Source organism: Rhinatrema bivittatum, chromosome 4 (assembly GCF_901001135.1).
Source record: "Rhinatrema bivittatum chromosome 4, aRhiBiv1.1, whole genome shotgun sequence".
Lineage (NCBI taxonomy): Eukaryota > Metazoa > Chordata > Amphibia > Gymnophiona > Rhinatrematidae > Rhinatrema > Rhinatrema bivittatum.
In genome coordinates this window covers 476,821,418-476,833,732 of record NC_042618.1, presented here as the reverse complement: position 1 = coordinate 476,833,732, position 12,315 = coordinate 476,821,418, and the positions used below count along the sequence as shown (strand labels likewise).

General features: G+C 44.3%; 1 protein-coding gene across 3 annotated transcripts in view; it reads right to left on the bottom strand.

The window, feature by feature from the left end:
• The window catches only part of PARP11 (poly(ADP-ribose) polymerase family member 11), a 71,573-nt gene that overhangs the window by 39,254 nt on the left and 20,004 nt on the right, over positions 1-12,315 (bottom strand). For 2 of the 3 annotated variants that reach the window (XM_029597314.1, XM_029597311.1), the window contains exons 2-4: positions 8,972-9,104; positions 8,736-8,851; positions 71-146 (exon numbers count right to left, since the gene is read on the bottom strand). In XM_029597314.1, coding sequence (XP_029453174.1) covers positions 71-146; positions 8,736-8,851; positions 8,972-9,057 — 278 coding nt within the window. In that variant the 5' untranslated portion in view covers positions 9,058-9,104. Of the gene's footprint in view, positions 1-70; positions 147-8,735; positions 8,857-8,971; positions 9,105-12,315 lie in introns of all 3 variants that reach the window. The other variant, XM_029597313.1, reaches the window with a different exon arrangement.

Here is a 12,315-nt window from a genome sequence, read left to right as displayed (position 1 = left end):
TCCTGGGAAGAGCACAGGCAGTTCCCTCCCCCCTTCCACTGTCAAAAGGGAAAATTGGTTTGCTTCTTACCTGAAGGCAGTAATCGAAAAGGGAGCTCGCTTTACTGGACGCTGCTTTTCAGTAGTTAAATTGATTTGTTTCATCACTGGAAGGCAAAACACGACAATTATAAAAGGATGTAAACACACTTATACAGAGCAATCCAAATTTTTAGCAGGGGTGCTCAAACATCCTGGGCTCCCCCCCATGCCAGTCAGGTTTTCAGGATCTCTCTAATGAATTTATCATGAATATTCATTAGGGAAATCCTGATTGGCTTGGGGTATTGCTTTAGCGGGAAATGAACGTTTGACGGCAGCAGGCATGACTATAACAGACAAAAATAGGTGGGAATGTGCCCATCCCTGCTCTACGATCTTCCACACATGAGTTTCTGAGCTCAGGGTAGGGTTCAATGAAAGAAGGTGAATTTAAACTTACCCGTTAACTTCCTTTCCTTTAGTCCTGACAGACCAGTCCAGACAAGTGGATTATGCCCCCCCCCCCCCCCCATCAGCAGATGTAGACAGAGAAAAAAAGAACTCAAAGCAGACTTCACTCTCTTTATAGGGGTCTGCTGTTGCCTTTTGTCAAAGTATCTTTTGTAAAAGTTAAGACAACAAAAGGCAAGTGCTTGCTTTGGTTTCCAAATCACCAGAACCAAAAAACATCATTCCATGTACATTAATCCAAGAATAAGATAATCACTAAACCAAGATCACGATTAGGCCAGATGCCTTCAGCGTGGCAAATAACATACTCATTTGTCAGTTTTCTGAACTTATCAGACTGAGAGCCCTTGATGGTCATGGCTTCACTGGATGGGTTTTGGATTGGTCTAGCAGGACTAAAGGAATGGAATTAACAATTAAATTTAAATTTCATCTTCCTAGACCAGTTCAGATAAGTGGGACGTTCCTAAGCTCCACCCAGACCAGGTGGGAGAAAGCCATGATAGCTTTCAGAGCTATGGCCCTGAACTAGCCCAGGCCATGCCATATAGGGGATCCAACTGAAGGAGCTCCTGGCATCACTTTGCTCCACCATGCGAGACTGACCAGCCATGAATCCATCTGTGACCTTTGGGTCCCCAAGTAGGGAGGTGTGAGACCTCCTCCCTCAGCACACTTAGCTATGGGAAAGGTCACCATGGCAGCCTCCAAGGGATGTTGGACCCAAAGCAGGAGAACTTGAGTTACAAACCCACTGCACAGAGCTGACTGGGTTAAGAAACTACAGAAGCCGCCTCGTGCAAAAAAAGTAGGAGTGTGGGAGAGAAATATTTTAAAATAAATAACAAGAAAAAAAGATCATTTGAATAGAGTCAATCTTTCTTTCAAGGGGGTCCCTGAATGCTGTGTGTTTCCCTCTTCTGATTGTGGTCTTAAAAGACAAGCATGGATGGCCGTGAGTTGGTGAGGCGCACTTGGAACGGCTCCGCAGGTCCAGATTTCCTGTGATAATGCCGCACTCCGGTAGAAAACGGAGAGCTAAAGAACGCAAATGGCAACTACCTGTGGTAACGGGCCTGATGGATTTAAGAACATAAGAAAATGCCATACTGGGTCAGACCAAGGGTCCATCAAGCCCAGCATCCTGTTTCCAACAGTGGCCAATCCAGGCCATAAGAACCTGGCAAGAACCCAAAAACTAAGTCTATTCCATGTTACCATTGCTCGTAGAGAATCCGGGAGTCGGCTCGCTGGGGAATAATCGGGAGGAAGCTGTATTAGGTGCTCCCCCAGAGCTACAGGCATCCCTGTCCCCGGAAGAGTGGTGTGCCCTGGCCAATCCAGCCAAGGCTGGAACCCAAAGCTTACCTTGGGAGTCAGCATCGCCGGAAGTATGCAGCACTGCTGAGACCCGAGCAAAGGGAGTAAGCCCTCGAAAGGGCCCCCAACGACCAGGGGATCTGATGAAGAGTTTCACTTGCCAGAAGTCCAGCAACAAGATGGAGGCGCAACCGGCAGGATTGAGTCACGATTTGTCGAGTTGGTGAGACCTGCTCAAATTACACTTGACACAATTTGGGATGCAATATGTTTACTGAATGGGAATATTGCTAGTCAATTGAAGCCTATAATCAATTCCCTAAATGGGTTGGAAGATCATATGAGAAATGTGGAAAGGGAGGTAAAGAAAAATCATGAAGAATGTGAGATTATAGTTAGTACAACTAAAGATGTTCAGTATTCCATTATAAAAGAAAATTTAAGTATGAAAATGGAGTCTATTGAAAACCAGGCTCGGGCAAAAAATATTCTGCTTATAAATGTTTCCTAAAAATCCTCTAATTACACTGAGGGCTATGTGGAAGAGGTGCCTTCTAGAAATTCTTCAAATACCTGAAGAGACTTTACCTTTAATCTCAAGGATTTACTATATATCACCCCTAAAAAGGGGAAATGAAGAGCTTCATGGGGGACAGATTTGCTCAATTCTAGAACCTCAATTGAAAATACGATGAGTGAGCAGGTGACTCCGGCTACACTTATTGTGTCATTCCTGCTGGAGACTGATCTGAAAGTTCAAGTTTTTCTGGACTTGGCAAAAGAGACTCAAAAAAGAGAGGAAACAGGTTTTTTTATTTTAAAACCTAAGGTGTTAGAAATGGGGGCTGCATTTTTTCTTAAATTTCCGTGCAAATGGCTTGTAAAGTATCAAAGTGTCTCATATACTTTCTATAAAACTGGGGGGAACAATTTTCCTTGAGTTAGATCTGACACTTGTTTTTGACTAACTTTTGACATCTGAATCCAAAAATGACCCCAGTTTTTCTCTATCAAGTCAACCTTTTGTCCCAAAAATCATACAAAATGTACAAAGGAAATAAAAGAAAATATTACCTGAATATACTGTTTTTTTAGAGATATTTTATTCATACAAAGGCTATATATTGTTACTGTAAGTCAAATTGTGTAGAAGTAGTAAAGTTCTGCTACCAAACATACATATTAAGGTAAAAATTTACGCTTATTGCTTTTCCGGCAGTGTTCAATCTGTGGACAATCTCGCCTGATGCTCCAACAATAGTCAGCCATCATATGGACATCCCATCTACCCTGATACCGTGCCTCCATGACCTTCAAATCTTGGTGGAATCGTTCACCTTGCTCATCACTGACTTCACCAAGGTTTTTCGGGAAGTCAGCAAGATGGCTATGCAGAAAATGCACCTTGATGCTCATGTTGCAACGAAGCATTTTGAAGCTCTCCAAGTGTTTCTGGACAATTTCGGTGTAATTCTGTGCTCGTGTATTTCCAAGAAAGTCCTTGACAAGGTTTTTGAATGACAACCAAGCATTCTTTTGGAGTTCTGACATTGTCCCGATGAAATGTTCATCTTTAATGAGCTGCCGAATCTGTGGACCATCAAACGACAGGCTAGGAAATGCCAAAATGAGATACTTGAAACAGTCTCCTTCAGTTGGCAAAGCTTTAACAAACTGCTTCATGAGGCCTAAGATAGGCTGTAGAGAAAAAACTTGACGTGATAGTTGCAGTTAATTAGTTTTCTTCTATGTACAAAGTTATGTTACAATTGTATTTGCTGTTTACTGGTCTGCACTTGCCTCCAAGCAGCCCGTTGCGTTTGTACTCTCACGTTCATTGCTATTTCTCTGTTCCTATGTAATCCCCCCCTTTTACCTGTTTATTGTCATTTCCATTCTGTAGTTGTGCTGTAAACCGATGTGATGTCGCCACTAATATCGGTTTAGAAAAATTCTTAAATAAATAAATAATTGCAGTTTTGCAATCAGCATGCCAATTTAAGTCTAAAACAGCTGAAAAATCGAACTCAACAGGAATTATGTTAAAAATTGTTCCCCAGTGTAATCCATCACAGCTTTACTCTTTTATAAGTGATAGATTTTCCCTAGTAGCTAGATCATCCCCCGACGTTTGAAAATCTGTAAGCACAACGGCTTAATAAGAATGAGCCTTGTTAACCAGCTTATTTCCTTGCATTTAGTAATACTATTTCCATGAGGTAGTGGATTGGATCCCAATGTTGAGGACTAAATACATTATTGACTAAAATTGTATTTCCTGATTTTTTATTTGTATAAGTATTTTGGGTGGTCATTATGATTTTCCATTCAAGTGTATAAATTCTTGAATAGGTAATGGAAATTGATAAAGAATTAAAAAAAAAAAAAGACAAGCATAAGCCCTGAAAGGTGATCCAACACCATATCCTGCTCATCCTTGGGATGGGAATTTGGATCCTTCATCATCCTGGCCACCTTAAGGCTGGAATCAGGAGATTCCATCTCCAACAATCAGATGTAGAAACAAAGAAATGTGACGACAGAAAAAGACCGTATGGCCCATCCACCCAATTATGTTTATTGATTTTTATATACCGATGTCTCGGTAGGAACCTTCACAACGATTTACAAGCAAATGGAAGCCAGAGAAACACAATAATTCAATTAAAAATAGTTACATGTTATAAAAATTAATAGTTAACATATAAGAATATAAAAAATACTTAATAACCAATCATCAAAAGTAAACATAAAAGCATAAAAAGAGTATTAAGATAAGGAATATTAAATATTATAAAACAAATATAAACACCGTAAAAAGCCAAAGATCTTTAGTTAGTTGTGTCTGCAATAAAAAGAAATGTGAAATTCATTAGTTAGCTATGTCTGCATATGCGCATTCAAACAGCCATGTCTTACGGTCTTTCTTGAAGTCTTAATTGGGTAGGTAATGTGTTCCAGAACTTTGGTCCCACGACTGATATTGCTCTATCACAGACCTGGCTTAGGATGGGCAGACCTTATAGATGGAATATTTAATAGAGCTCTGTTTGCAGACCTGAGGTTTCGCTGTGGGACATGCAGTGGAATGGCTGGATTGAGCCATTCCGTTCGTTTGCCATAGATGATGTTGTGAATGATGCAATGGAGTTGAATTAGAACCGGGGTAATGTGGTCACATTTCTTGTCTGTTTGTCATTATTCTTGCGGCTGCATTCTGTAACACCTGTAATGGTGTTAATTAATTAAGCATTATAATTCTCATGACTTCCTTGGAGATCTCCTATATTTATCCTAAGCTTTCTTGAATGCAGATACTGGTTTTGCCTCTACTACTTAGAGGCTGTTCTCTGCATCCACCAACCTCCCTGTAAAGAAATATTTCCTAAGATTACTCCTGAGTCTAACACCCCCCCCCCCCCCCCCCCCAATCTCATGACCCCTCGTTCTAGATCCTCCTTTCCATTGAAAAAGACACCTCCTGTGCATGGAAACCTTGGAGATATTTGAATCTCTCTGTCATCTCTCCCAAATCCCACCTTTCCTCCAGGGTGTACATGTTTAGATCTGTAAGTCTTTCCCCATATACTTTAGAACAAAGACCACTGCCCATTTTAATAGCCCCCTCTGGAGCGTCTCCCATCCTGTTTATATCCTTTGGCAGGTGGGGTCTCCAGAACTGTGCTCAGTATTCCCAGTGAGGTCTCACCAGGGACCTGTACAGGGGGCAGTGTCACCTCCCTTTCTCTGCTGACCCTTCCTCTCACTATGCAGCCAAGCAGCTTTCAGGCTTTTACCATCACTTTATCCACCTGTTTGGCCTCCTTAAGATCATCAGATACAATCACCCCAGATCCCGCTCTTCCTTTGTGCTTAGAAGAATTTCACCTCCGGTACTGCACCTTTCCTTGGGTTTCTGTGCATCCTGAATGCATTACTCTGCGTTATTTAGCAGTAAATCTTAGCTGTAAGACCTTAGACCATTCCTCGAGCTTTGCTGGATCCCTCCTCATGTTTTCCACTCCTTCCTGGCTGTCCACCCTGTTACAGATTTTGGTTTGTTCGGCAAAAAGACAAACCTTCCCTACAGCCAAACATTATGCTGCTCACAAAAATGTTGAAAAGAAACCGATCCAAGGACCCATCCCTGAGGCACAGCGCAAGTAACACCCCCTCCTCCCTTTGTTGCCTCCCACTCGGCCATTTTCTAACCCAGTCAGACACTCCAGGATCACTTGAGGAGGTGGGAGGTTATTGTCTCTCACTGGGGCTCATGCCACGGAATTACGGGTCACCCTCTCCTCTCCCCTGAACAGCCTAGGACTGTCCCAGCCAGTGCAATGCTCCAGCCTTCCAAACGCTGCACGGCTATGACAGTCTTCTGCGCAGGAACAGGGATAAGGGCTGGGGAGCGCTCGAGGGGGAATCCGAGGGCAATGCCCAAGCAGGAACACTCTCGGACATTTCCTTTTAAACAGGCTGCAGCAATCTTCAGCATCAGAAGCCTAATTTGGCCTTAAAAGACCCTCTGGGAAGTTTGATTTGTGAGGGGAGGAAGAGAGCTGTTTCTGCAGGCTGTTCCCTCCATCCCTACCCTAGCAGAGGCCTGCTGAAATGGCTTGGTAGAGACCCGGAGCTGCACAGTCTCCACACAACTTCTCTGTTTGACTATCAGAGGGAAGAGAGAAGTAAACAGCATTAGCAAGCTTGAGTACTTATTTTTGGCACGAAGGGTAAGTAAAATGGCTGCTGATTCCACCAAAACAGGGGCACCCACCAGGTCCTGTTCCCCATGCACTCCAGCAGTGCCTTCCACTGTAGGAGCCAGGAAATGGTGCTGATCCTCTGTGGACTGTAGCTACTTGCCTGGCGCCTGTCTACGCACCGGCCAGGCACTGGCTGGGACGCTGGCTGCAGTGCCATGCCTCTCTCTTTTTAGGGCCATACTGGAAGCAAGCAGAGGAAAAGAGAGGGATGGGTGATCATTTCAGACCCCAGACCAAGTCCAAATAGGATACAGCACCATAGGAGACAAGGAGGCAGACCAGGAAAGCAGCCACACTAAAAGCTTCTCTCTTTTATTCTTTTTAAAATAAACTTTACTGCCTCCCCAGTGCTCTCCAAGAACAGAGGGCGAGCATGTTTTTAGTAGCTCCTGCTGCCAGAAACACCCGGTACTTGACCAGTTCATGTGGGAACTCAGACCCCAACTGAGTCAGGTGCCGGGGGGGATGAGAGAATCAATCATTACAGGACATCACTCGGCCTACGCTCACAAAAACATAAGAAGTGCCATGCTGGGTCAGACCAAAGGTCCATCGAGCCCAGAATCCTGTCTCCAGTAGTGGCCAATCTGGGTCATTAGGAAGGACCTGGAGTAGATCCAGGTCCTTCATGCTCACTATCAGTGAAAGAGTAAAAGGCTCTACCAGAAAGCTCAGCCTATATCCTTTTCGGGAGTGGCCCACACTTCTGCACCATCTGCTGGAGACAGAGAAATACTGAAGACCTGAAGGCAGCAACAGATTCCTTTATGAGGACTGAAGTCAGCTCTGAGCTTTTTTGCTCTGTCTCCATCTGCTGGCAGAGAGGACATAACCCACTTGTCTGAACTGGTCTGGCACGGACAATAAAGAATGCACAATTGCTATCACAAACTTAGTCAATCAAACTGCTGGAATCACTCAAGCAAGTACATGTCTTATTCTTTTAAAATACTCTTGAGCAAGTGAGTGATATCAGAAAGTATTGTCCAGGTTTGTTTGTTTTGTTTTGTTTTGCTTATTACAACCTGAAAAAAAAAAAGAGAAGACCCATGCTGGGTCAGATCAAGGTCCATGAAGCTCAGTCTGGGCCTAATTTCACCAGTTCTCATGCCCAGAGATATCGCCCGATGAGGCAGAAAATTGGTCACCTGTAAGTCCACTGAACTATCACAGGTTGAATGGTCACCTCTAAGTCATTAGCTTTTGCAACTATGAATGTGTCTTACATATGGGATCAAATGCACACAATTAATAAGCTATTCTGAAATCTTGTGCCATGCAGCGGCTTTAGAATGAACACAAGATCACGGACACTCTCTCTACAGGGTAATCCAGGGGGTGGTGAGGATCTCCCCCTCAGAAACAGGGGAAGCGCCACTGAGCACTTAAAAAAAAAAAAAAAAAGGATGCTTAAACTACTTAGTAGTTTAATAATTTATTGACAAAAAGTGGATACTGCACTTTCCCAAATACCAATCTAAAAGGCAATTTTAAGAAAACAGAGACTTCTAAATAAAACTGACAAGGAATGGACTTAAGAACCTGCCACACTGACTGCACCTGCTTTAATGCCTTCTCCGGGTGTACTCTTCACATCTGGCTCAAGTCTCTACACACCGACTGTCCCGCGTAGGAGGAAATGCCGGGTGGGCCGGGAGCCGCATGCAAGCCTTATTTTCAGAATATCCCGAACGAATAACTCCCGCTGCACGCGTAGGCAGTGGGTGATCTGCCTACGGCAGGAGGGAAAATGAAATCTGCAAGGCCCATCCAGTTTGGCCCCTGTCTCTTTCTGGTCCCAATACAGCAGGGCTAGCTGATCCCCCAAGCGTCCCCCGTCCTCCCCCTTCCTCACCAGCCGAGGTGTCTCTGTGCTCGCCCTGCGCCGACTTGAATTGCTCTCACCACCTCCCCCGGGAGGCTGCTCTCGCTCGCTCTCTCTCTCACCCTTTCCTTATTTTCGCCCGTGTTTGCCCCTCCCCCCCACCGGCGAGCCTCGCATTGCAAACCTTTGCTCCTGACACGGAGTCTGCGTGTTCTGATTCCCTGAAACCGGGCCCGTTTTTCATCCACCCCCCCCCCCCCCCCCCGCTACCCAGCGAGTCCTGCACGGAGACAGCAGATGAAAGGTGAAATCCCGAGCACAGAAGGGCGTACCTGGAAACTCTATCTTGTAGTTGTATTTTGTAGTCTTGAAGCAGATCGATCCACCCGGGTCCAATCTGAAGCTCCTCTCTATGTCCTCACTGCTGACTGAGCACAGGGCATTCGAACTGCTCTTCATAGGGGGGAAAAAAAAAATTAAAAAGGAGGAGGAGGACTGTTTTAACCCTTTAAATGCAATTTATTTTATTTTTACTGAAAGGAAGTGCAAGCTTCCTGCGTGCGGGTACCTCAAACATGTGCCATTTCCCGCACTCAGCCAGGTAGAACCAGCCCCACTGCGTGTCAGACGTGTCCATGTCCTCCATGATGGCATCGCTCACTTTCGGACCCGACTCTTCAGATGCTCCCAGAAACGACCATCTGAAATAGAAGAGGGAGGCAACAGCGAGAAGACCCTTCAACAAAATCCAGTACCTGAAGAAAGGAGCGGCTGCTGCCGGGGGGGGGGGGGGGGGGTACCGACGCGTTCCCCCACACAGCACGCAGCAAAGCTCCCTCAGCTGTAACGTTTGAAGCCCAAACTGGCGTGCAAGCCGGCAGCCTCGAGAGTTCCTCTCTCCACCACGCCTCATGTCGGGGTTTGCTGTCATTGTCTTATTTCAAAATGAAAGTCTATTACTGGTGGTGAATAACTTGCTTGGTTATTAAAAGCGGACAGCGGCTCCAACCATCTGGAACTCCATGCCACCAGACCTTAGACAAGAACCTTGCATGCTGACATTCAGAAAGAAACTCAAGACATGGCTATTTCTACAAGCCTTCCCTGATCTATAACCGCCCCAACTATAACAACTCGCCATGGTTCTCCAGTCGACGTACCACATCCCTGACTTGGCTTCTGACTACACATTAATTAGTCCCGAGTTTTATGAACTGACACCATTTAGTCAGGAACATTTGATATTATTACAGCCCTGAGTATATGATATTTACATATTTGAAATAATCCAGTCCTGAGTACATGTTTTATTATAATCCTGAAAATTTGACTAGATATTATTTATTTCTGAGACTATATATTATTTATTTCTGTGTTAGCCATGTCTCTGGCTCTTCCTCCTCCCAGTTCATGTGCCCCTGTTTTATTGTAACTTTTGTTCACTTGTTCTCTCTTCGCCTATTGTTCATGTTGATGTTAATGTTTTTGCACCATTGTTTCTTGTAAACCGATATGATATGATTGGTATCATGAATGTCGGTATAAAAAAGCCCTAAATAAATAAATATAAATAAAAGCTCTTCTTGCATGTGTACAATAACTGGTGATGGTGGGAGGAAACGGGGAAGCAGGCAGAGGGCATGAAATTCACCATTTTAATGGATTTCCTGCAGAGTCGTGATTGGAGGACAGACTCCGGGAATCATATAATCGGCATGTGAGCAGAGCTACAAAGCTCGTGCATAAATCTTCCGCTGGTCACTTACCCAATTCTCAAGCAGAGGGGTAGATAGTTACTCAGTTTATCGTGTTATTGTAAGTTACTGTACACTTTGTTCCTGTTCTATGTAAGGGCATTCCCAACTAGTTATAAGTTACATGTGAAGCGATACGATGTGCAAACGGCTGCCGGTATATAAAATTCTCTAAATAAATAAATAAATAAATAAATAAATAAATAAATAAATAAATTATTTCACAGTCATGAGGGTAAGAAGCCAGGACAACACTAAGAGGAAAACACATCAGAGGCCATTACCACGCGGGCTGCTTAAAACAACTAAAGCTAAATTAATTGTTTGCTGGGTGGTATCTAAGCATCCATCAGCTTTGCAAATATGCCACATATCAAATGAGTAAAACATTACCAGGCATCAGACAGATACTGAGGAGCAGCCTAGCGGTTAGAGCAGGGAGCTGAGAACCAGGGAAGGTCAGGGTTCAGATCCCACTGTTGCCCCTTGTGACCTTGGGCAGGTCACCTCACCCTCCACTGCCTCAGCTACAAACTTAGACTGTGAGCCCTCTGGGGATACAGTAACACTTATAATATCTGAATGTAATCCATTCTGAAATGTCATAAAAGGTGGAATATAAATGGATTATTATAATTACAGCAAACAACATGTAAAAGAGAGCATGGCAACATCACAGGCCTGACTCACCAAGAGTTTCCTGCTCCCTTCTCTCGGGGGGAAAGACCGTTTATGGGTGGGATATGTTCAGCGCTATTCTTAAACAAAATGTAGAAATTACTTACCTGATAATTTCATTTTCCTTAGTGTAGACAGATGGACTCAGGACCAATGGGTATAGTGTACTCCTGATAGCAGTTGGAGACGGAGTCAGATTTCAATCTGACGTCAGCACTACATATACCCGTGCAAGAGGTTTTGCTTTCCAGTTTTCCTCCTCGAAAAGCAATTATGGATATGTGTGTGTTTGGATAATTTTGATTCACTTGATTAACTTGATTACTCGGATTGGTTGACGTGGTTTCTAGCTGGAGACCGCCAGGGCACTCAACCGAGAAGCGCCGACACCTGGTAATATGGGTATCTGAACTAGAGATAAGGGTTAAGAACATAAGAATATGCCATACTGGGTCAGACCAAGGGTCCATCAAGCCCAGCATCCTGTTTCCAACAGTGGCCAATCCAGGCCATAAGAACCTGGCAAGTACCCAAAAACTAAGTCTATTCCATGTAACCATTGCTAATGGCAGTGGCTATTCTCTAAGTGAACTTAATAGCAGGTAATGGACTTCTCGTCCAAGAACTGATCCAATCCTTTTTTAAACACAGCTACACTAACTGCACTAACCACATCCTCTGGCAACAAATTCCAGAGTTTAATTGTGCGTTGAGTAAAAAAGAACTTTCTCCGATTAGTTTTAAATGTGCCACAGGCTAACTTCATGGAGTGCCCCCTAGTCTTTCTATTATCTGAAAGAGTAAAAAACCGATTCACGTCTACCCATTCTAGACCTCTCATGATTTTAAACACCTCTATCATATCCCCCCTCAGCCGTCTCCAAGCTGAAAAGTCCTAACCTCTTTAGTCTTTCCTCATAGGGGAGCTGTTCCATTCCCTTTATCATTTTGGTAGTCCTTCTCTGTACCTTCTCCATCGCAATTATATCTTTTTTGAGATGCGGCGACCAGAATTGTACACAATATTCAAGGTGTGGTCTCACCATGGAGCGATACAGAGGTTCCCCCGAGGATTCTTGATTACGAGGCAGCCATGGGCGGGGTGCTGAGTCCATCTGTCTACACTAAGGAAAATGAAATTATCAGGTAAGTAATTTCTACATTTCCTAGCGTGTAGCAGATGGACTCAGGACCAATGGGATGTACAAAAGCTACTCCCGAACTGGGTGGGAGGCTGCCCGTGGCCCATTTAGTACTGCCCTTGCGAATATTGTGTCCTCCTTGACCTGAACCTCCAGGCGATAGAATCTCGAGAAGGTGTGGATGGAGGACCACGTTGCTGCCCGACAGATCTCTGCGGGTGACAGCATCTTGGTTTCTGCCCAGGACACTGCCTGGGCCCTTGTGGAATAGGCCTCGACTTGTAGAGGTGGAGGCTTGCTTGCCTCTGCATAGGCCGCCTTGATTACTTCTTTGATCC